Genomic DNA, 26,681 nt, shown 5'->3' with positions numbered 1-26,681 from the left:
TATAATAATGCGTACTGAGTTTTCAGATGTAACAAATCAGTTATTTTGTGTATAATGGTATATATACATTCATAGGGAGAAAAAGACCACAAGGAAATACATACTACAAGGAAAATACAAAAATTATTTTCAGTGAGAACCCTTGAGGACTGGGACCACATACAATACTTATTTTCTTCGGTATACTTTCATAAATTTTTCACATTTCCTTCAATAAAAATATTACTTTTATATTCAGAAAATAGCAAATGTTATATCAAAGAGATAATCTAAATTTTCAAGTAATACTCTGAAGTCTCTAAGGGCTATAAACCCAGAATATGACTTTAACTAGAATAACAACATTTTTAATGAGAACGATGATGCATATAAATACTGAATGCATCTGAAATAAATGTTTGCTACAATAGACTCATTCTTATACCAAGAACTATAAAAGCAGCAACCAATAACATAAGAAAGAGTACACGGTTCATCATGAACACACAGGGTTGGAAAAGGGTGGGTACAAATGATCAAAGGGTTAAGGTTTGTTATGTTAACCCAGGAAGATTTCTGTTTGGACATAGCTTTTATTCCTAGCTTTTATATAAGCAAATCTCAAGCAGTTTATTATACAGCAACTTTGTTTTGCTTGGAAGTATGTATAAATATAAATATACACACACACGTGTTTAAGTAATAAGTATTTAAATAGTCTTTAATATTTAAATAATCTCCACTATCAAACTTAATAAATAGGGACTTCAAAATTTAAACAACTTATACATATCTTTGTGAAGAAATGGATTCTAACAACAATCCATGCAGTTATTACTGGTTACATCTGAAAATAGCTCTTTCAGCCCCGCACAGTGGTACACATCTGTAATCCTAGCTATGTGGGAGTAAACCCTAGCTATTTGCCTCTTGATGCAAGAGGATTGAAAGTTCAAGGCCTATCTGGGCAACTTTGAGACCCTGTCTAAAAATTTTTTAAACAGCTGGGGATATAACTCAGTGGCTAAGTGCCCCTGGGTTCAATCCCCAGTACCAGCAGGAAAAAAATGACTCTGACCTTTTTAAAAACTAAATAGACACTGAATATCCAAACCTTAAAACTTAAATTTAAAACTATCATTTAAATTTGCTGTGGTATAAAAAAATAGAACAAAGATCCTAACACATAAAGCTTAAGAACATCCAGAAATAGGGTAAAAATCTCCAATCACTATTTAACAATGATTTTCTGACAGGTCAAAACCAGATATAATCCAAGAGATGAAGATTACATATCAGAATGAGACTCAATACTGAAGACTACATACATTGGTTTAAACAGACACAATATCACCCACCCCAAACCATGTTGGGCATGTAGGATAGAAGACAATTTGTCTCCCCAAATGAGTACCCTCGCTCACAGGATACAAGATTTCAGTGATTCCTGGGATTAAATATCCATGAATATGTGTCCCCCCCAACACATAATCCTTCCCAAAACTCCCACGCTCCCTTTTACAATATTTTTCTCCCTCATTGTATCAGGGAGAAATTTCAATTAGATGAGAAGAGTGTTATCATACCCAACGCCCCTTAATTTCCCCTGGAATAAGAAAGGTGTTCCCTGGACTGAGATGAGTCTAATCATCAAGGGGCTTATCTGAAATGCTACCAGGAAGCAGTAGCAAAAAAATATTTTGAGCCCAGAAATTGTGATTCAATAGTTCTCATACAGCTAAATAATAGTGCATAAATGACAGACGTTGTCAAAGGTTTTGCCTTAAAAAGATGTATAATGAAGAGAAGATTGACAGATATGAGGATAAGATGTCTAACTATGTTAATATCAGTACTTACGTATCATACCTCTGCAGTGGTGTCACTTTGTTCTTATTTTTATCAACTGAACCCGTAGATAATTGAAGAAAATTGGGATTTAATTTATATAATTCTTGAAGTAGTTTCTGTTCATATTCTTGGTGTTTACCCGCCTAATAAAAGAAGAAATTACAACTGCAGTGGGATTCACAAAATGGCAGATATCAAATATGGAGTTAACTTCTGAATTATTAAAGATATCTTAAAACATACAAAGTTTGTTCATGGATTCAGAGAAACCTATAAGGATGATGTTAAAAAATTTTAGACCAATAAAAGTTATTACAATTAAAATCCTATGATATATAATAGCATTTCATCAACCCCTTTATTGTACAGAAAAGTATATTATGAAGAGAACAATTTCACCAGCTCAGGACACTAGAAGGTCCATTTTAAACCTACTTCTAAAGCTTCCATATAATTAAGTCTTCTAACAGGTCAATATTCAGTTTACTGACAATCACTCCAAATTTCTCAATCTCCTAGAGATTAACAATATAAATAATTCACATATAGATTTTTTTAATATGCTTCATTATCTTGGCACTAAGTAAACTTTTCATTAGTTTGTTTTTACTCTCTTTCCTCCATCAAGAGTAAACTAAAAATTAATGTGATTTTAAACTCTAGACCAAGAGTTAGCATTTACAACCCGTCACTTGTTTTTGTAAATAAAATTTTACTGGGACACAGTCAAGTGGAATGTTAAAACAGATGGTTGAGTAGTTATGACAGAGACCACATAGCCCCAAAATCCTAAAATATTTATGAAAAAGGTTTGCTGACATCTTCTCTACACACAACAAGAAAATGAGGTATTTACTATAGTTGTGGAGCTATACATCAGAAGACAATATCACAAATGTAATGGAAAAAATCAAACCAAGACTCACTGTGAAAGCTACACAAAAATAAATTATATTGAAACTATTTTGAGTAACATTTTACATGTGTATCATGTCTGAAAGGGTATTTTTACTTACCTTTAGGGATATCAAATATTTTAAAATTATGATTTAAATAGAAGTTACGGCAAAATCAAAATGGAGCAGATCAAAACAAAAGCAAAACATTCAGTGAAAGCAAATTTTAGCAAAATTGTATCATGTACACTGCACAATGCATCGTTCCCTGTTCTGAGATCACTTGCTTTTTTCAACTGGATCTAAAAATACGTTCTAAATTTTGAGTCATACAGTAACAAGGAAAATTTTTCTGTTTTTTATGATTTAATTTTTCAAATTCTCTTTCTACACTGGAAAGTGGGTTTTTTGTTTGTGTTTTTTTTTTTGTTTTGTTTTGTTTTGAGGATTGAACCCAGTGCAAGCATTCTACCAACTGAGCTATATAACCCCAGGCCCTGGAAAGTGTTTTAACAACAACTCAATACTGAAAATCCCTTTCAAAGTAATTTTCAAATTCAGTTAAAGAGCAGGATGAGTTCAGGACAACACTATGAAGTCAATTTTAAGTTATGAAAAAAATACAGTTAGATGTGGATTTTACATCTTTAAAACATGAGAAGCCTTGAAAATTTCAGGAGATACTATGGCTTTCATTAGCCACAAAGTGTTCAATCTGATACTCAAATGACTCTATGGGGGCAGTTCCTATAGACATCTTAAATCCCATTACAAATACATTTCAACCAATTGTCTATATATTTTGCTTTATTATTCAGTTATACTTTAAATGAGATCACCTGGTGCTTAGAAATTCTTTGATAGAAATTTCCAGTATAACAGTATATGAGTAAAGTATGCTCTCCACTCATTAAAATTCAGTTTGAAAAGGATCTATCTAGATTTCATTATAAAAAGTTTTATCCAAAAAACATTTATCAAATAAGTAAGCAGTAAGTCCCTCTTCCATTCCCATTAAATACAGATGGACCTTACTTTCACACTGTTTTGAATCATAAAGACCATACTGTCGAGCAACTCCAATGTATTTATTATAATGGGATTTAATCTGTATTAACTCCAAGTCAAAAAGGGTGTAAATACTTCATTTTATTTAATAATCTGCTCTTAAAGGAGGCCCTACCAGACTTTCTCTAGTGTGACCTGGAGAATGAAAGGTAGCAATGAATGCCCCCCACCTTCTAAATGAGAAGTATTCCTGCAAAAGTCCACAGCAACAATCTGAAGTCCTCATCTATAATAGGGAAGTGCAGCATTGTGCTTTGGTATAATCCTCATTTAATAGGCCGTATGGTCAACATTTTTACTTGTAAAAGCATGTTTATACTACAAATTGAAAGGAGACAGGAGAAGAGGAAATGTGAAAAGAACATAGGATATTAAGCCTTCAATTCATCCTGTACAGGATAGCAACTTTGTGGACACATTGGAGGGAGAATCAATTTATAAAAATGTTGCTTTATTAATATCAGTAGACAGAATATTATTTTCTAGCTTATTCTGTATAGAGATTGGGCCAAAAAACAAAAATTACAATTTCCCACTTGGTTTTCATTTTGCTGACATTCCCCTTAAAGTAGCATTTCACAAACTGTTTCCTTTGGTCAAATGAGTGCTGGTTGTTTAAATGTACATATCCATTTTTATTAGCATAGTAAAAACTCTGGTCCTGAAACAAACCTGTTCATCTTCATTAATCTCATTTTCAACCGTAGTTGACCATAGACCCATTTTTATTGTAACAATATCTGCAGAACTGACACTTCATAGAACACTTTGTTTGGAAAGTGCTACTTTAAAGCAATACCAGTTTTCATCAACTCCCTAGATTTTGCTTATAAAATTTTAACTTTTATTAAAGAAAATGTACTCCCTTTGTGCAAAGTTGATAATTCATATGACTTCACTACCTGCATTTCCTCTTTTGTGAAGCTTGCTGCCTCATCTCCCAATTCATGTAGATACATGCAATCAGGTTTTGGACACTGCATATTCTTTAAGAAGTAACTGCAGTATTTTGTTGTACCTAGAGATGCCTGCAGGAAGAAGAGGGGAGGGAGAAAGAGGACTCAAAATGTGAACTGACATCCCAATGAGAATTTCCATGTTTAGTGTTCACCTAAAATGGGCACAGATAAGATAAAACAATAAATATGGCCAAAAATACAAAGACTATTACTAGTAGGATTTATTATAGATAATGCTCATTTGGAACAACTAAAGAAAACGTCTCAGTCTATGGCTACTAGAACATGAACACCAAAGGTGCTTCCCTAGATATCAGGAGAGTAGATAAGATAAAATTCTGTTTCATGTTAGGAGTAGTCAAGCACAGAAGGCAAATTCCTTTGTCTAATTCTTCTTCTCTTTACACATCACACTGCTTGGTAGGATCTTTTTCTTAAATTTGAACCAAGGTTCAGGCACTTAATGACAACAAACCTGAACACTATATTCCTGGTAAGAATAATAGTTCCATTTTTACAAAATTAAAAAAATGCAAAATATGGAAGATTTTAAAAAGATTATCCTGTAATAATGAACATGCTGATTCCTACCTTGTAAACAGGACCCTATGGAAGTTACCAATGAACAAATCAGCTATCATAGATTGCTATGGGTACCTAACAAGCAATCTTCAAATAAACTTCCTTCACCTTTAGTATGTATGTGTTGGGCTCTCTCTACTTACTACATTTTATTCCTCGCTCTTAAAAAGAAAGAAAAAAAAATCAAGAGGATCATATTACCTTAAGTGTTCGGCCATCTACCACCACATTATTGACACACTGTATAGCTCTGAGAGCATCTTCTGACCGGATATAGGTTACGTAAGCACTGGCACTTGGACCCTGAAGGAAAAACATCCCAAACCACTGTTATTAGTTTCAAATTGTTTTAAGGATACTTTAAAAAAGAAAAGAAAAAAAAGAAAGAATATTCTCTAGCAACCTGCCTAGGGAATGCTAAAGGTGTTTACCACTACTGTTGTTAATAATAATGACAAGTACTAATAGTAGTAGTAGCAGTAGTAGTAGTTTTATAAAAATCCTAAACTAGCTCATTTAAAAGCAATCATACCTGAACTTTATCTGATTTTAAGTAGACTATAACAGATGAATAAAATATTTTTGGTTTAGCACTTACTTTCTTAAAATGTCAAGGTTACAAAACAGTCTGAAATTCAAATTTAAAAATTAATATTTACAGATACTATGTTATGTTTGAGAGAAATTATGTTCTCTCAAAAAGAGATGTAATCTACAAGTGTATTATTCTTCTACCTGTTAATAGCAATATTAAAAAGATGCTCAATTAAATTGGAATATCTTAAAAAGTATTTGATTGTAAGTCATTACCTAATTATCAGAGTGCCTAATAATAAACTCAACTCCCCCTCTTCCCCCTTTACCCCATGACCAAAATTTGTATTTTATTATTTCCCTCTTAATAAGCACCCCAAATCCCCCACCCCACCAACAGAGGTCACTACACTCCTTACATCTTTGACCCTCAAGCTTTCTAATAACAGAAAGTAAATTCTCCTTCTGAACAGCCCAGGTCAAGCCCAGACCATAGGGAGGAAAGGCAAAAATCCCTATAATTAGTTACCTGTGAGCCTGCATATGATGTGCTATTATTGATGACAACTTTATGTATTTTACCAAACTTCCCAAAATATTCTGGTCGTTTTAAAACCTATAAAAGAAGAAGAAATAAGGTATAAACTGTCCCCATTTTCATCAATTTTATCCTTATAATAGGGACATTCACCATACCTTGTCATTAAAAGGAAAAAGGTAATTTTTTTCTAACAAATGTTATTACTCCCTAATTGTTATTTATATAGCTAACCTACAGAAAATCTAAAATGAAGTCTAAAAAGCTACTCTTTTTTTTTCACCAACTGATAGAAACTGAGGCTAACTTTGGTATTATCTATTATCTTTTTCTAATATCTGCACTGATGATCTATGGGTTCTAAAACACAAAACAGATCAAGTTATCTTAACTGCACTGTCATTAACAGATGATCCTTATAAGAAATTATTCTCAATACAGTGACTGAAATTATGTCTTAAGAGCATAGACAGAAACAAAAGACAGATATAAGACAATCTTTACTCATACATCTATGTATTTTATATTAAGACATTGTTTATAAGTTACAAATTCCAAATACAATAACAGTGTCCCCTCAACGTTCCATGCTTTATGATTTATTGCTGTGTAGTTTTCAATGTCCATCAAGTTTACAATTTTTCAATTGTCTCCCAAATTTTCCCACACTACCCCCCACCCACCCTGTGCTTTTTCTGGTAAATTACATTGGGGGGGGGATTATACTTTTTTTTTTTTTCCTCTCTATTACATGGTTACTTCTTGGTGGCTACTTCCCTTCATACTTACCTCTCCTTTTTTTTTTTTTTTGTAATTATCATATGCATTCTTTTACTTTCTCTTACAAACTTACTTAACCTTGGCTAATTTGATCAGTATGTGAATTTGACACAAAATACTCTCCCATGATTTGAACTCAACATTAAATTTTGTTGTTCCCTAGAAATTAACTATAGCCCTACTGTTGCTGCACTCTCTCCAAACAACAAGCTCTCTCCCATTGAAAGTTTTCTGCATACACCTGTTCAAGTTGGTGCAGAATACTTCTCTTTCCAGTTGTATTTGATAATATGCTCACATACTTATAATTTAAATATGTTCTATATCTGATAGAATCAAAGCTTAAAGTAAACAGTCTATGGCTGGTGTCATTAATTCTTAACAATCTTCAAGTTAATATAACTAATTAATTTCAACATATTTCATTTTAGGTGCTCATATAAGTAAAATTGTTATGCTTGTTACAGCCAATTCTAATGGATTAAAAGGTCTTCAATATTTTTTCACCCAAATCCTTTTAGGGATAAGATAAAAACAGTAACTAATATAATGACCCTCAGGTTGCTTATAATAAAGTCTCAGGGTTGAGGGGTGGCTCACTGGGAGACATTAAGCACATTCAGTGGATGGAAGTCAGGAGTGTCTTATAAGGCTTAAGCTAGTCCTGCAAAACAGCCATCCTGCACAATGTGTGAATGTTCTCTAAGACATTAATGAAGTTAAGAAGCCTATTTATGGGCTGGGTTTGTTGCTCAGTGGTACAGCACTTGCCTAGCATGTATGAGGTACTGGGTTTGAGTCTCAACACTGAATATAAACAAATAAAATAAAGGTTCACTGACAACTAAAAATATATTTTTTAAAAAGCCTATTTATAATGGACTCTAGAAACAAACTCTAAGTATTTCCCCAGTTTTGACATGCGCTAAATGTACAGATAATGTTATTAAAGGAAGACTACACATGTTGTATGTGCAATTTTACTAAGAGTTGCTTCACAAAAATCACATTATTGGCACTTCACGGTACCCAAGTTGCCAATGCATATACCTTTAGCAAGCTGCATTTGTGGTCATCACATTCAGTGAGACTACAAGTAGGAGGCCAAGCATCTTACTACTCTATTTTGTAGTGTAAAAAATAGTACTTCAAGAGCTCAAATACACATACAAGTCCTTTGAGGAACTAGTTGAAGTGCATATTCAGATCCAGTAAATCTAATGCAGAGCCTGAGTGTCTTCATAGTAAGCTCCCTGCTAGAGGCCCTGAGACTATACCTCGAAAAAAGGTTCTAGAGCAGTGGTGCCCAAGCACTTATGTGTAGCTATAAATTTCTGATTATTTTCCTTTTATTTCTCCTTTATATACATATTTGTTTCAAATGACATGGGGAAACATATTATCAAGAAGTCATTTTATGACAAAATCACGGAATTTGCAGGGAAATGGATGGCATTAGAGCAGATTATGCTAAGCAAAGCTAGCCAATCCTTAAAAACCAAATGCCAAATGTCTTCTTTGATATAAAGAGAGCAACTAAGAACAGAACAGGGAGGAAGAGCATGAGAAAAAGATTAACATTAAACAGAGACGAGTGGGGGGAGAGAAAGGGAGAGAGAAGGGAAAGCATATGGAAATGGTAGGAGACCCTCAATGTTACACAAAATTACATATAAGAGGTTGTGAGAGAAAAGGGGCAGGGGAAACAAGGGAGAGAATTGAACAACAGCAGATGAGGTAGAGAGGGAAGATGGGAGGGGAGGGGAGGGGGGATAGTAGGGGATAGGAAAGGTAGAAGAATACAACAGTCACTAATATGCCTTTATGTAAAAATGTGAGTGTGTAACCGATGTGATTCTGCAATTTGTATTTGGGGTAAAAATGGAAGTTCATAACCCATTTGAGTCAAATGTATGAAACATGATATATCATGAGCTTCGTAATGTTTTGAACAACCAATAAAAAAAAAGAAGTCATTTTATTAAAGTAAAGGGATATAATACATATCAGTTTTTTGATAAAGTTGAAGACCACTCATTTATAGAAATAGTTTCTGGCAAACATTTGGGTATGGTAACCTTCATAACAACACAAGAATGGTACATAATTACACTGACATGTCCACAATGCAGCCAGAATGCTATTTTCAAAGCACATATTTAGCCATGTTACTCTGTTCTTAAAAACATTCAACAGCTTCCTGCTGCCTTTAGGATAAAGTGAAAATTCCTTCCTTAAGCATCGTTAGAAAGCCCTTTATGACACTGCCACTTACCTTGCCTACCCTTTTTCTCACCATTCCTCTCTAGTATTCCGGTCAAACAAATTAGACTGTAGATAGAAGTCTCTTTGTATAGTTCGTGTGCCAGTTGCACCTTACCCCAAAGATAGCAGAGGAGGATAGACCTCCCCTGCGAGATCAGGTGCTATCCCTTGTGCCTCCATAGCACACAGTACTTCTCATGCCATACTGTTATTTTTGTAAAAAAGCAGGTACTATCTTGTTTATCATATTTTACATAGTGCCTGGCATATTACTTACTGACATGTTTACTGAAAAATTGGTGTTAGCAGTGAACAAACAACTATATGGAATACAGCACTGGTGAACCTCCAAGTGACAGCAATATATTAATATGGAATAGGCTGCCCAGGCAAGGGAAATTCCAAGAATTTAAACTTTTTATATTAATTTGAACACTCCATATTCTGCCTAAACAACCAGCAAAATAGTGTTCTACTGAATAAAGAAAGGATATGGGAAGTAGACAGAGCATGCTGTTTATCAGCTCATTATTTAGGTATTCAATATCATACATTTACTTCACAGTGGGTCTCTTTTAACATTAACACAGAACATACAATATAATTAAAATATAATTATGTGACAAAATTATAAATGCCCAATAGCATGCCTAATGACTAAATTGTCTTGCTATAATGTTCTTTGGAAACATAGTTAAGTGTTCACAGACACTACAGAGAAAAACAAAAATTTCATGGATGGCTGGGTGGATAAATGAATAAATGGATAATAATAGACCAATCATCAGTACAGAATACGCTAGAATAGGAGCTCTGTGACCACAGGCAAATCACTCAACCTTTCTTAGCTTCAGTTTCTCATTTTTAAGATAAAATGGCTGTGTCTAAACAATCTTTTAATTCCTCAAACAAAATGCTCTCTGGGGCTACCACACATGTCTGGGATGCTACTGTCCCTAGTTAAGACTGGCTTATTAGGTCTTTAAGCCTATATAAATCATTCTTTTTTCAAGGAGTTTTTTTGTAAATCTCTATACTAGCTTAGCACCCTGCTGTTACATGTTACATGTTCCCAAAAAGCTGTATACTTCCTTATTTATAAGTGTTCAACACACACATAAGCACTTAAATTCTGTCTCCCCTTTAGACTGCAAGATTGTTAAGGGTAGAATTGGTAGGGCTTGCTATCTAAATTATCCCCAATATCAAAGCTCCCTAGCACATGGTATATATCCAGGAAATTAATTTGTACAATTAATGAAGTAAGTCTCTCCAAATCTAAAATTTGTAAACTTAAAATTTTTTTCATCATTACCTCTAATCTGATCGTTGACACTAATTACCATGGCTTCAAAAACGTTTTTCTATTGACCACAGAAATAAATAAATGAATACACTTTACAATCTTAGTATAAAGCTTTCTAGTGTGCAAAAATTATTTTCAAAATAAGCTTTATTTCTCACCTGTTTTGTTAACCAGAATTTGTTGACATAGCAAATTACTCAAAGATATGTAAGCTACAGGGATCGTCTGTGATTTGACAGTAACTCTGACAATTTGAAATTTCTTTGAGTTTTCTAGTGAAGCCAACTTTAAGTTTTCCAAAAACTTATGATAAAGTTATACAAATAAATTAAAGAGATTTTTAAAAGACACAAAGAATTAGTAGTATTTGATTTTTAAAAAGCACCATCTCTGGTCTTAAAAACAAATGTTTAAGAAAATGAATTAAAAGTTTTAAGAAAATGAATCTCACTATTAGCAATAATGATTTTTAAAAGTATAAAACTAGTGATTTTTACAGGTATATTTAGATTCCTGATAAAGTGCTATCTCCAAGTAGTTACCACCTAGATTGATTTCCTTTTGTGTAACAGTTCTTCAGATTAATCTGAAGTTATTTGAAGTAAAAATAAAGAATCTCTGTTAGTAAATAAAAACCTCTTACAAATCACAGACTGGAGAGATTGGAAACCTATAATCCAAATATCAGAGTTGAGCTGTGACTTAAATTTCATCTACCTTTGTGTCTGTTCCATATGTCCCCAAAACTAGAATTGAGTAGACCCAAGACATAGTAACAAAAACAAGTACATTCATATCCAAGAGCTCTCAAATCAAGATAAATGTTCCATTAATTTACTAGAGTAGCAGTTTCAGAAAATTAGAATCTAATCAGTAAGATCAGGAGTAGAAAATATGAAGTGCCCTCGAGTAGGAAAATAGGCAGTTTTAAGAGAGAGAAGGTTTACTGCAAAATTGTAGCCATGTTCAAGGAAATGGTTAAGGGAGAGGTGGGATTTTTGTCTGCCTAAGGAGTAAGCAGAAAATAGAAGCTTAGGAAATCGAAGAATTAGCTGCTGAAAAGTTGAGTCATAGTTCTAAAATAAGCTTTCAACATATATAGTTACTACAGTTGAGTTGTTCGCTCACCTCTTTGGCTCTGGAAAGAACCTAGTTTTCTACATATCATGTAGCCCACTACTGTCAGGATCACTGGACCTAGAGTCCTAGTAATTCTTGAGTTGCCTCCATGTTTACTGACCATAAGATTCTCCTTAATAATGTCTCCCTGACTTTCTCCTGTATGGATTCTGAAGTCCTTTATACTCTCAACACATAACAAACTCACTATCAACAAATAACTATTTTAAATTAATTTTTACACACAGATATGAGGCTCCTTATAGTTCCTCTTTCTGGGGTGTTTTTGTTTTGTTTTATGCAGGAGAGGACTGAATCCAGGGCCTATACATGCTAAGTACAAGCTCTTTCACTGAGCTACAATCTATTCCCTTTCTGGGGGCTTCAAGCCAAGTTCAAATATTCCTTCTTCCTTAGGCACATTTACTACAATTCTCCTTCTGATTGACACTACAAAGAATATTACTTCAACCACTTTCAAGGAGTCCTTTTGGAAGATTCCCAAAATCCAACTCTCTCCTACTGAATACTCTGGCTGTCAGTCAGTTTCTACTTGCCATCCCAACAATCTAGTCAGCCCTTCATGGTATATAAGAAATTAAAAATTTGCACATGCATATTCATGGGCCTCAAAAAAATATATATAAACTCAATAATACGTCAATCAGGCTAGTGGTGGAAGGAAAGAAAAAGAGGTAGTAAACAAAAAAGTTAAAATTTATCCTGCCCCAAATGAGTAACAAATAACTTGGTTCTTTATTTCACTTAATCAAATTATCCTCCTTTTCCTAAAATTATATTATAATGAATAAATAAAGGAGAGTGACATAGTACTGTAGCAGTTATAAATAAAACTAAAAATTACTATTTAGGTAGAATTAAAAAAAAAAAGGTCATTATGATCTCTAGTCGGTTCAAATAACTGCATCTCCATTGTTGGTCCTTAACACAGCTACAGAAAAGAGGAAAGAATCAGAGTATTCATGTCACATGTTACTATTACCATTATTCATTTGCAGAGTAAAGGGAACTTCAGAAATCTAGTTCACCTCCTTAATTTTACAACCAAAGAAACTGAGGCCAAGAAAGAGATGAAACATTTGCCTAAGATCATAAATGGTCACTGGTTCCTTAGCTATTATTAAAATGTCATTTCTTATGTTCTCCAAGGTTTCATATATTCAGAGGGATCCTACAGGTAAATAGGGTCAACTATCATTTCCAAAACAGCAAACACACAAGAAAAATGTCAAGTTGACAAAGAAAACGGGAAGAGCACTCACCTCTGGGTCAGCTAGGCGCTGGGACAGACCTACAACAAAGACGAGGTTTTTTTGTACAACACGTACACTAGCCAAATGTTTGCGATTTTCTGATATTTTCTGTTTTCTCTCATTTTGTTTCTGTTTTTTCTCATTCTTTATCCTTTGTAATTCTTCCTGGGAGAGGGGTTTGTAAACTGCTGGATCTTCTGGATATGGCTTTAAGCATAAAACAAACACAGACATTAGCATTAAATAAATAAAAAACTGAATAAATAACAAGTGTCCAATTCTGGATGGCGGGTATAAGGTTGTTCTAATTTCCTTTTTTTTTAATAGATTAAATTGTTTTTATTTAATAAGTTAAATATCAAATAAAATAGCTATTAAGATACTTCATTTTGGAACTTAGCACAGACCACTTTTAGCATTAAAATATCAAAGGTTCTAAGTGACCACCAATACCACTAACACCCAGTCTTGGTATTAGCCACAGTGCACGGCACGCAGTTTACAAGAAGCTTCTAAGGTAATGCATAAGAGGCAAAGAATATACATTCTTTTATCTAAATATGGGATTTACATATTATAATCAACAAATACATAATAAAATCTACCACATGCTAAAAGATTAATAAAGTTATATGCTTTTTTCTTTAATACATCCTCAGTCTGATAGTGAGAGAAATAGCAAATAGTAATATCTAGATACTGGACTCAGGAGTCTGAATTTAGTTTTAACAGCAGTCAGGTAGTAATGGGCAAGTTAGACTCTATGTCTCAGTATCCTCATATGTAAAATGAAAATAATCTTAAAGGTTGATGTAAAGATAAAGTAACACTAAAAAAGCTATTCTTACTGTGCCTGGCACATAATAAATCCCTCAATAAGCTAGGAATTTCACTGTTTTGTGTCTTCATCTTTTGCTTCTCAAAATTATGGCATTATTTTCATTCCTGCTGCTAATGTCAGGGCTACAGGAGTCCAAATAAGAGCTGTGGAGTCTGAGTGCCTGGCTTTGAATCCTAGCCCACCCTGAGATCATGTGACCTCTCTGCCTCAGTCTCCTCATCTGTAAAACAGAAATTACAGTACTTTAGCCAGAGAGTTTTTGTAAGAGTTAGCAGAGAATACACTTATAAAGTGATTAAAATCATGTCCTGCCCATAACCAAAGTCATTTATTATCACTAATAAATATTGCTAATGATAAATGGAAGATGAACATTAAATGCAATAATATTAAAAACTGGATATGAAGAGATTGCAAGGAATAAGAACCAGAATTGGCTGGAAAACTGTGCCTATCAGAATATGGAAGTGGAGGACAACAAAAATTATGCCAATAAGAAAAAAAGTAGGAACAGAGAATAATGAAGAGACTATCCAGAAACCTAAATCCTTACTAATGCCTTTAATATGAAATTATTTTCATTTCTTCATATGTAAGTAAATAACAAACAAAACCCCTCAAACTTGTGAACATATCCAGAACAGTGATGACAGCAATTTACAAAGTGAGATTTCCTTTTATGTTCCTCAACTTCTACTAGTTATTATCTTAAGTTCTCCAACAACCTGATTCTTTCCCTTTTATGCCTACTTTCAAATTTAACCTGCTGCTTTTAAAGAAAATTGTATACTCTTCATAGCTTATCATATCATAAAAAAACTACATACCTAGTCACCTAAAAACGATGTTGGCACCCATGCCATTTGATTAAAACATCACAAAATCTGAACCTCTTAGTTAATTGGTCCTATTTGGCATGTTCCAACTTGTGAGTAGGGGGCAACAAAACATCTGGCTCAGTGACCTAACTTTTGCATGATCCTTAGGATTCCAGGATCAAATATAAAATAACAGAGTATGGCTCTTTTTAAAAGTTCAGTAAGTATTTGCCAAATAAACACTAAATTACTAACTAAAATTGGAAATTTAGCAACATTTTCTTTAAAAAGTATGTTTTTCAGATGAAAATTAAATTATTTTTTGCATTTTAATTCCAGGGCCCAAATGGCTAAGATCTATTAAAGAAAGTTCAATTCCTCAATCAACCACATAGTCTTCCTCATTTGAGTTTTTTCTCAACTCTGCCTCTCAAAACTTTCTTGTCTCTACTCACTTTTCTGTACATGTATTATCTCCTTCCAATCTTATCTACCTGACTGGATGATTTTAATCTCTTGAAGGTATTTGGAGCTGTGTACACACTAGTATAAAACTTATACAACAAGTACCAAAAAAAGCACAAAGATGAATCACATATCAAATTATTAATTAACCTGGGTCTACTGTAATCATTTAATTTCTTCCCCATGTGTTATGTTCTTGTTTTGATTCCAAATGCTGTTTACTTGTGATGTTTACTTTTATCAGACTTTCCAAGAATTTGATTGTTTTGGCCTTTTTAGAGAATCAGCTCTTTTACTGAACTTTTTCTTCCTATTTCACTAAATTCTGCTTACTCCCCTGCCTTCCACCATACCAGAGCTTTTTTTTTTTCTTTTCTGATTTCAAAAGCTTAAAATAAGTTTGCTAATTTTTCTTCTGTTTTCTAATACATTTACATCTTTAACTTTTCCTTTACATACCATTTAGGCCTCACTCTAGATATTATGATAAGTCACTTTACAATTACTGATTCAAAATAATTTATAATTTTCATTTTTTTGAGAGAGAGAATTTTTTAATATTTATTTTTCAGTTTTTGGCAGACACAACATCTTCATTTTATTTTTATGTGGCACTGAGGATCGAACCCAGCGCCCCTCGCATGCCAGACGAGCGCGTTACTGCTTGAGCCACATCCTCAGCCCTTATAATTTTCATTTTGATCTCTTAAATCAACATTACAGAAGACCATAATTTTTATTTTACAGATGGATAACAAAGATCAGAATCTGAAACAATTCTGATTCTTGGTCTTTCATGTGTTTTTCTGCTCTGCAAATTCATAGAACTTCTGTTATCTTCAGTATTCTGATATTTCAAAATAAAAGTTAATGCTGGGTACTTGAAAGGCCTATTCATCAGGAAACATGAATTTTGGTTCTAGGAAATACTCTTCCATCATATATTTGATAATTATTTTCCCCCTGTATCTCTATATTCTCTTTCAGAGTACTTAATATTTGGTATTTGACCTCTTTGATTGCTCCTCAAATACGCTTAATTTTTCTCAAATATTCCATATCTTTTTTTAATGCTTTCTCAAAGATCTTCTCCACCTCATCTCATCTTCCAACACTTTCATTAAGTTATTTCTGCTACTGTATTTTAATTTTTAATAACTATAGTTATTGGGGCTAGAGTTGTAGCTCAGTGGTAGAGTGCTTGCCTAGCATGTGTGAGGTACTGGGTTCGATTCTCAGCAGGGCAGATAGATAGATAGATAGATAGATAGATAATAAAGGTCTATCAACTAAAAATATTAAATTTAAAAAAATATTCTACTAAAAACAATAACTATGGTTATTGTTCATTGAATGTTCTTTTTTATACTGTCTTGTTCTTGTTTCATGGACACAATATCTTCTATTATTTCTCAGATGAAAACAGTAACATTTCTGTTGAAGTTCACACTTCCTTATTTAGTCTCTGGTTTTCATGTGAGTGAATATTACATGATACTATGTCAATGCACCACCTATGTTCCCCCACATCTCCTGTTTCCCACCAGGTATTTTTCTTAGAAATGCTGCACTAAGTGGACACACAAAGGCAGTTAAGGCTGTGGATATAACTCAGTGGTAGAGTATGTGCTTAGCATGCACAAGAACCTGGGTTTGATCCCCAGCACCATGAGGAAAAAAAGAAAAAAAGCTTGGGGGTGGAGGGGGGAGATAAAAGGACATACTAAAAATGACCAAGTTGGGCTGGGGTTGTGGCTCAGCGGTAGAGCACCCGCCTCTCACGTGCAAGACCCTGGGTTCGAGCCTCAGCACCACATAAAAATATAGGAATAAAATAAAGGTACTGTGTCCAACTATAACTAAAAAAATAATAAATAAATAAATAAATAAAATTGACCAAATAATCTGTTTAGCAACTAGGACAAAGAGCAACACTAAACTTTCTTGGTTTTTGTTTTTCAAAGCTCTTAAACCTTCCTGCAGAAGGGCACATTTCCTCTTGTGAGCCAAAACCAGAGCTTGCTTCAACCATCTCCCCACTTGCAACTCCAAGTTTACTCACACTATCTTGACAAGCTACCTTACAGAGTGGCCTCTGTAGGCCCTCTTCCTACAGAACTGGATTACATGTAAACTGCAGCTTCCCTGCCCTCTTCAGACATCTAGTAACATTTGTGATAACCCTCTGTGTAAACACAGCCAGTGTGGCTGGTCTCCAGAGACTAAAGACTTACTAGTCTCTGACAAGACACATTCAGCTCATGTCCCACTGATGAGCTTCTCCCAATCTACTAAGAAATAATGACTTTGTGAAGTCAATCAAATTCACACTTCTTAGAATCTTGAGTGATCCTAAAAGTCACCTTGAAAGAGTTCAATATGACTTTTGAATGGCTGATTTTAAAAATATGACTAAATACTTAAAATTCATAAAAATGTATATATTTTTTGACTAAAGCAATGCTAAAGTTTTCACTTACCTTTCTATTCACATTTCTATATAAATACATGCTATAGATATATTACATATTATGTAATATGTACAATATATGTAATATACAAATATATGAACTATATTAACATTTAAATAGATTTTTTATTTATGTGACATAAAATATGTGCCCATTTGATTTTTAAAAATAAACAGAAGTGAATTATGCATCAGTTTCTGAAATTTCTTATAAATCCTCAGGTAAAAAGGTTAGAAGTAGTTTATTTTCTAAATTCTAGATATGAAAAGCATGTTTTGATTTTTTCAAAATTTGGAGTAATGAACACAGAAGTTCTCTGAAACAGTTAATTAGAAAATAAATGGGGTAGGCAGAGCGAGCATGGGAGGAATAGACGAACTCTAGATAGGGCAGAGGGGTGAGAGGGGAAGGGAGGGGGCAGGGGGTTAGCAATGATGGTGGAATGTGATGGATATCATTATCCAGAATACATGTATGAAGACATGAATTGGTGTGAACATACTTTATATACAGAGATATGAATAAGATTGTGATACATTCCATTGTCATGTATTTAAAAAATAAAAGCAATTAAAAAAAACAAAGTTTGAATTGTATAATATGAAAGTGAAGACAAATTTCATAATAACATAACAGACATCTTAATCCCTAAGGTCACAAATAAAGTCCTTTAAATGGAAATGTAGCAGTCCTACCTACCCTAATAGTTTATTTATTACACTGTAGCTGTGTTGTAGTTGTTATTCAAAATAACAAAATCCACAGAACATCAAAACTCACACATTCTTAGAGTTAGAAGGGGCTTTCAATAACACAGTATTTCAGGAAAAAAAAAAATGAGACTTTATACTCAAAAGTATATCCAAATTCCAAATTTACTACTCAGAAGTTGGTGACTCTGGGACAAGTGTAAAACGCGAATGGTAATATCAGCCTAGAATTATAGCAAGGGTTCAACAAATAAGCAGTTATAAACTTCTGAACCATAATTTCTCTGCCATTATTAACTTCTTTCAGTAAAAATCTTAACTTCTCACCTATTTTGTACTAGAAAATTTAAATGAACTCCCCAAAAAAATACAGAGCATGTTTTTCCAGTTTCATATCACCCTACCCAAATTCATTTCTTTATTCCTAATCTCTTAACAGCAAGCCCCATCGACTGTCCATTTCCTCAACCAGAAAGGTTATTTAACTTCACAAAGGTCACATAGCTAGTTAACAACAAGGCCTTGACTTGAGTCTGACTCCCAGGGCAATGTTCTTTCCACCTCATTTTGCCCTTTATTTTATTTTTTTAATATTTTTTTAGTTGTCAATGGACAATTTATTTGTATGCAATGCCAAGAATAGAACCCATGGCCTTACACATGCTAGGCAAGCACTCTACCACTAAGCCACAACCCCAGCCCTCACTATTTAATCTTAAAGATATAATGCTACATATAATCACACCTGAGGTTTGTAGACCGTTTATAACCAATTACTCATATTCATGAGGGAAAAGAACTATACAGTTAGAACTGTAAAGTTAAAAATTTAAAAAACTATACAGTTAAATAACTATAAGGTTATTTTGAAGTATTTACCTTTCTACATGCAGGACAAAGTCCATTTTCATCAGTGCGAATTCGATGCCAACAAAATCGACAAATCTGGTAGCCACAGGTACAAGGGAAAAAGTTGATATCATCTATCTCCAAGGGCTCCATGCAAAGAGGGCATTCCACAGGGTCTTCCTTAGCATCAGGACTTCGAGACATCTTCACGTTTATTAAACAGCAGCAAAAGTTTATAATAATTTAAGGGAGAAGGAAGTTCAGTACTGAGAGCTAAAATGTAGAACTTTGAAGACCTGCATAAGAAACATAAAAGATAATGTTTACTATTGGAGAAAACAGCATACCCAATAATAAAAAATGACATCATCAAAAAATTTAGAAAAAGCCATGTGTGGCATGCCTATAATCCCAGCAACTAGAGAAGGAGACAAAGGAGGACAGCAAATTCCAGGCCAGTCTGGGCAACGTAGCAAGACCCTGTCTCAAAATAAAAAATACAAAGGGCCAGAAATGTGGCTCACTTGTGAAGCACCCTTAGGTTCAATTCCTGATACTCCCTGATAGAAGGGGGTGGTGGGTGGGATGGGGTGTGTGGAGTGGGATGGATGAGGAAGAGAATATTAACTTCTGCTCTAATCTTAGATTTCTGAAAAATTTTGCATAGCAATACAAAAGGCCTGGCAATAATTTTTTTATTTCAACAGAAATATAAAAGAACTTCCTTTTTTCTAGATAAAACATTTAATAATAACTTACAGCACTATTTATTTTACTAACCATTTTATGAAAATAAGATAAAGAAACATCTTAAGCTTTAAAAACACTAAAAAATATCTTATCTCTGACCTAAAAGCTAGTAAAATTGCCATATTACCTAAAGAAGTATTATAACATGCTAAAAATATGTCACAATTTACATGAAACCAATTGAAAAAGATAAAACTTTAATCATCTAGTGTTACACATTAATATCAAGCTCTTGCCACAGAAAAGCTAGGCTAGAGCTAAACATCCTCACAGGAGAATTACAAGTGATTTTGATTATGAGTGATTTTGATTATGAAATAATGATGAAAAGATGATCAACTTCTTTATTTAATCAACCAAAAAATAGCTTTTATTTTTCCTATTAGTCTATCAAAGAAGTTCGTACCTCCACTTCAAAAGTAGAGATTATCACTAATCTAGTCCCACTTTGATGGAGGAAATGGAATCTATTACCTTGCCTTAAGTTACACAGCTATTAAGTGAGGCTGCCTGGATTCCTTTCAGGAAGCCTTTGCCTCACAATCCACTCCGTTATATCAACTAAGAAGATTTCTACATAAACACACACATGCATCAAGCAGTTGCTATGTTCTTTAGCACTGTTCATAATATAGAAAACTACAAACAACACACCATCCATTAACGGGGAAATCATTAAGTTAAGATAAGCCATAAGGTAAATATGTGTTAACTCAGAAATATGTCTTATTATAAAGTTAAGCATTTAAAAACAGGAGCATTATATATACATATAAACTAACATTTATATACATTTACTTTTTTGAGAGGGAGAGAGAATAAATCAATCTTTTTTGTAGATGGACACAATACAATGCCTTTATTTTATTTTATTTTTGAGAGAGAGAGAGAGAGAGAGGGAGGGAATTTTTTAATATTTATATTTTAGTTTTCGGCGGACACAACATCTTTATTTGTATGTGGTGCTAAGGACCGAACCCATCGCCATGCACATACCAGGCGAGCACACTACCGCTTGAACCACATTTCCAGCCCCAACAATGCCTTTATTATTATGTGGTGCTGAGAATCGAACCCGAATCCTGCCCGTGCTAAGCAAGCGCTCTACCACTGAGCCGCAATCCCAGCCCTATATTTACTTCTATATAGATTTATTAAGCCATATAGAGAAAGACAGAAGTATAGATACAGATATTTCCTTCACCAAAAAAAAGTTTGAACATTGAGATGTTGTCAAATTACAAAACAAACTATAAATGACTAATATTTTGTCAGAAAAATTGGTATTATCTGAATTGCTGAAAAAAATTATTTTCATACATCAAATGGCCAAACTTTAAAAAGAGAAATTGTTTTCATTTCCCTCAAGAAACTTTTGACTTTTGTTAGTAATTACCGCCCCCCCCCCGGCAAAAAAAAAAAAGAAATGGTATCTTTCTGTGACTCTGTAATTACTTCAAAATTAAAGTGCCTAAAAAAAAGTACACTGAGGGCTGGGTAGCTCAATTGGTAGAGTGCTTGCCTCACATGCACAAGGCTGTGGGTTCAATCCCCGGCACAACAACAACAACAAAGAAAGAAATACACTGAATATGTATTGGTAAACAATATAGCACTCCTGAGCTACAGACCTGGATTTGCCACTATCAGATACCTTCATATATAAAAGTAGCAGTATTCAGTTATTTTCTAATGGATCTTCCAATCTGGCCATTCAAAAACTATACCTCTAGAAAACACAGGCTTAAATACAGGTTCTATCAACAGGAAACCAAACTAAACTAATAAAGGAGTGCAGATTGTACTTTTAATACCTTAGACGATAAGCCAGCTTTTGCTTAACTACAGCTTATTTGAGTTTTAGTGAAAGAATCTATGGATGGGAAGGAAATAATATACTGGTTTTTATGACCTGCAAATCTTTCTAGAAAGTATATTACTATAAATGAAAGATGACACATTGAAGTTTTTGCTTTTTAATATTAATTTGCTTTTTTGTATTTTTTATTTGTTTTAATTAGTTACACAGGACAGTACAATGACCTTGACATACCATACATTTGAATCAGATGGTATATTATTCCTCATTTTTCTGAGTGTACAGGTTGCAGAATCATATTGGTCATGCAGTCACATATATACACACAGTAATAATAATGTCTGTTTCATTAGATTTGCTTTTTAATTTTAAAAAAGTTTACAAGACTATGCATCTTTCCATTTAGATGGAAGAAAAGGGACAAAGAAGTTAAGAAGTACACCTAATACAAAAGCAGGTACATCTTCACACTTCTAGCACCATGGAGAGATGCCATACAGCAGGTTAATCAGTCTGATACAGAAGAACACTGAAATTTAAAGAAAAAGACTTCACTTCATATCATCCACTAAGTAGCTATGATCTTGGATAAGACACTCAGAGGTTCTAGAACTTAATTTCTCAAAAATGTGAAGAGACATGAACTTTTGGGGAATTTCAAGTATAAAGAAAGTTCCAAATGTAATCTCTCTGAATTAAGTTTTTAAAATAATATTTGAAAAAAACTCTCTCCCCTCCTAATACTCTGGCTCAAATTTTCATAGGGAAGAATAATTTTATTCGTAAGTGAGTCTACTTATATTAAAAAAAATAAATAAATGTAAAACATAGTAAGTTGAAACAAGATACAAAGGTATACATTTTATTTGTGAAAAAGGCAAGTAAAGCTAATGACTTCCTGGATTGATACGGGGGTGCTTAGGATAGAAGTGATCAGTTTTTAATTCAGTAATTAATTCTATAGAAAAACTATTTATTTTCTTAAAATTTAATCCTCACAATGAGTTGAAAAGAATATAAACCCTTTAGAAAACACATAACTGAGGCTAAAGTTTAGAGTTCAAAAATAAAGACTGCCAATTTCAAAATCCATGCCCTTTCCAAGACAGAAGTCACATACTTAGGTGTGAAATGAAAATGCCCCCCCAAATAAAATGACATTGCTTTCCCCAAAATTAAATTCCACAGCAAAATTTTACTTGAGTTGTTCTTCTCTGTATCATAAGTAACTTATGATAACAACATAGACAAACTCTGAACTGCATCACCAAAAATCTCAGATACCAAATAGCAACTGCACAAAATTAAAACTGCACACAAAACTAGGCTTGAAAATTCCTCATCAATTATATAATGCTATATACATGGTTTTATGTTTAGGACTGTTAAAAAAAAAAGAATGTAAAGTAGTACTGCCACTGTGGAAACTAATTTGGCAGTTAATCAAAAAGTTAAACACAGAACTAGAATATGTTCAGTAATTCAACTTCTAGTTATATACCCAAAGAACTGAAAGCAAGGATCTGAACTGATATTTACACACTGATGTTCACAGCAGCATTCACAATAGCCAAAAGGTGGGAATAATTCAACAAATGGATAAACAAAACAAGGTATACCAATACAATGGATTATTAAGCCATAAAAGGAATCAGATTATGATACATGCTGTGAGTGAATTCTGAAAATGTTATACTTAGTAATAATAAGTCAGTCACAAAAAGACAAGTATTTTATGAATTCACTTGTATGTGGTGTCAAGAAAAGGCAAGTTTATAGAGACATTTTGAGTGGGGGTTGGGGGGAAATGGAAAGTTAAACTATTTAATGGGTACAGAATTTCTGCTTAGGATAACAAAAAACATCTGAAAACAGACAATAGTAATGGTTACACAATGTTGTGAATGTACATAATGCCACTAAGTTGTATACTAAAAGATGGTATTACATATTTTATCATAGTAAAAAACACACAAAAGTAAATATGCCATGTATTCCCTTAAATAAATAATAAAAGAGTACAAATGCAAAAATTGTATTTGATTGTCATATTCAAATTAACTAATCCTTTAATATTCTGCCAATCTAATAGCTAATTTTCTTTTTTTAAAATATATGTATTTTTTAGTTGTTGATGGACCTTTATTTTATTCATTTATTTATATGTGGTGTTGAGAATAGAATCCAGCGCCTCACACATGCCAGGCAACCACTAAGCCACAACCCCAGCCCCTAATAGCTGAATATCTAATAAGATAAATGCATGTGATACAACTTCGATGATAGTTGCATTGAAATTATACTGCCAACTATATTATATGTACTCTGTAATTACACATAATTAAAAGCTATTTATAAACATAAACACATATATACTGTGATCTAGAATAGACTCATTAAAATTCCCATTAAAATCCCATACACATAGAACTTTAAACTGTAAGTTTTTTAAAGATCTATAATATAATTATAATACCACATACTTTATATTTTATTTAACTAGTGTTTTTTAACTATAAAACTGTTGTTTACTTCAATGCCTATTCTCACTGGAATAGAGCCAAAAAGGTACTAGTGCATCCCATTTATTTTATTTATTTATTTTGAGCAGGGGAGGAGGCGGGTAGTGGGGATTGAACTCAGGGACACTGAGCCACATCCCCAGCCCTATTTTGTAGTTACTTAGAGACGGGGTCTTATTGACTTATTGAGTTGCTTAGTGCCTCACATTTTGCTGAGGCTGGCTTTGAACTCTCAATCTTCCTGCCTCGGCTCCTGAGCTGAATTATAGGTATATGCCACCAGGCCCAGCCTGTGCATCCTGTTTATCATGGTAAAATAAGCAACTACAACAAGGCTGCTAGTAAATATTAAGCACTCAAATATTCCATTAATGAGATAACAATTTATTCCTTTTTTATGTCAGTTAATAATAACAACATTTTTAAAAAATAAAAACTAGCACTAGGGCTAGGGTTATAGTTCAGGGGCAGAGTGCTTGCCTAACATGTGTGAGGCACTGGGTTCAATTCTCAGCACCACATATAAATAAATAAATTAATTAGAGTCAATCAACAACTAAAAAAAGTATTTTAAAAAAGTATTTTAGGGCTGGGGATGTGGCTCAAGCGGTAGCACGCTCGCCTGGCATGCGTGCGGCCCGGGTTCGATCCTCAGCACCACATACAAACAAAGATGTTGTATCCTCAGAGAACTAAAAAATAAATATTAAAAAAAAATTCTCTCTCTCTCTCTCTCTCTCTCTCTCTCTCTCTCTCTCTTTAAAAAAAAAAAGTATTTTAAAAAAACAGCACTAAGCTGTCCACTGCTTCTGTATTAGAATCACATTTCAGAAAGTATGTTATTATATAAATTATACAAAGACACAAAACAGACTCACAGTAGCTTTAGACAGTTTGATAAATAAAAAAGGAAAGTGACTAAGTATAAGCACCAATACCTATTACCCCTTTTAAATTTGTACTGAAGTCCCAATATGTGTGTGTGTGTGTGTGTGTGTGTGTGTGTGTGTGTGTGTGTCTGTAACAGAACTCAGGATTATCTGTAATATCTTTAGGAGGCCTAGAAATCGTATCTATGTTTTAGAAAAATATCTACCTAAGAACTTAAAAGTCTCTCTTGAAAAGTTAAAACTGTGTTAATAGAAAAATCAACCATGTGGGACTGCTTTCTACCTCTCCTCCACTTTGCTATCTGTTGAGTAAAATGTAAATCAAAAGAAGCATATAAGTCATCTTACATAATATAACATGTTCCCAGAGATAAGTCTAGTGTCTTCCTGAAAGTACTGACTCCATTTGCAACAGTGTGAAGTTCAGGCTTGAAAGCAATCTCAAACCCAAGAAGATTGAAGTGAAAGGTAATTTAGGAAAAGATCTAAAGTATAGGTTAAACTGCAGGGTTAGGCTAGTTTGTAGATGAGATCCAGGAAATAAAAAAACCATGAGATCTCCTAGGGTCTGAACAAATTTCAAGAACTGACCCAAAGATCTGTTTGGTTATGGCAGAGAATTATTTCATGTCCCAGGGTACTGTTAAAAATAACAAAGCAGGGGCTGGGGATGTGGCTCAAGCGGTAGCGTGCTTGCCTAGCATGCGTGCGGCCCGGGTTCGATCCTCAGCACCACATACAAACGAAGATGTTGTGTCCGCCGAGAACTAAGAAAAAATAAATAAATATTTAAAAATTTTCTCTCTCTCTCTGTCCCCCCCCCTCTCTCACTCTCTCTTTAAAAAAATAAATAAATAAAAATAACAAAGCAGTCAGCCAAAAACAAATGGATCTTAAAACCTGGGTGTGGCTAGGGAACCCAAATCTGTTTCCCTAAGAAGCAACACTGCAAGAAATAATCTACCTAGCCAGTAAACTAATAAGCAAATAACAATAAACTCTTGAAGGGGATGAAGGGAGTTAGGAGATCAGTACCTAGAGCTGGTACAGTATTACGTAACTACACAGCTTCCAACAACAACAACAACAAAATCACAAGCTATGCAAAGAAATAGGAAAGTTTAACCGGTGTACCAGGAAAAAAATGCAGGCAAAAAATACTGCCTGCAAGAGCTAGTGAATGATAGATTTTAACAGAGAGTGGTATTAAAGGAGTCACAACACAATTTTAAAAACAACTAATAGAGCCAGACACATTTCTATAATCCTAGCTGCTCAAGAAGCTGAGGCAGGAAGATTGCAAGTTCAAAGTCAGTGTCAACAACTTAGGGAAGCCTTAAGCAACTTAGTGAGACCCTGTCTCAAAATAAAAACTAAAAACAGCTGCGGATGTGG

The 26,681-nt window shown here is 33.7% G+C and overlaps 1 protein-coding gene across 9 annotated transcripts in view; it reads right to left on the bottom strand.

Moving 5' to 3' along the window:
* Cnot4 (CCR4-NOT transcription complex subunit 4) overlaps positions 1 to 26,681 on the bottom strand; it is a 126,845-nt gene that overhangs the window by 45,879 nt on the left and 54,285 nt on the right. For 6 of the 9 annotated variants that reach the window (XM_026398549.2, XM_077795936.1, XM_077795937.1 and 3 more), the window contains 6 exons: positions 19,336 to 19,601; positions 13,161 to 13,358; positions 6,399 to 6,485; positions 5,537 to 5,638; positions 4,697 to 4,822; positions 1,840 to 1,973 (listed from right to left, as the gene is read on the bottom strand). In XM_026398549.2, coding sequence (XP_026254334.1) covers positions 1,840 to 1,973; positions 4,697 to 4,822; positions 5,537 to 5,638; positions 6,399 to 6,485; positions 13,161 to 13,358; positions 19,336 to 19,509 — 821 coding nt within the window. In that variant the 5' untranslated portion in view covers positions 19,510 to 19,601. The remainder of the gene's footprint in view (positions 1 to 1,839; positions 1,974 to 4,696; positions 4,823 to 5,536; positions 5,639 to 6,398; positions 6,486 to 13,160; positions 13,359 to 19,335; positions 19,602 to 26,681) is intronic. The other 3 variants (XM_026398550.2, XM_026398552.2, XM_026398554.2) reach the window with 1 other exon arrangement.

The sequence above is a fragment of the Urocitellus parryii genome, chromosome 3 (assembly GCF_045843805.1).
Source record: "Urocitellus parryii isolate mUroPar1 chromosome 3, mUroPar1.hap1, whole genome shotgun sequence".
Taxonomy (NCBI): domain Eukaryota; kingdom Metazoa; phylum Chordata; class Mammalia; order Rodentia; family Sciuridae; genus Urocitellus; species Urocitellus parryii.
Note: the sequence above shows the minus strand (reverse complement) of the source record. Positions and strands in the feature narration are given on the sequence as shown.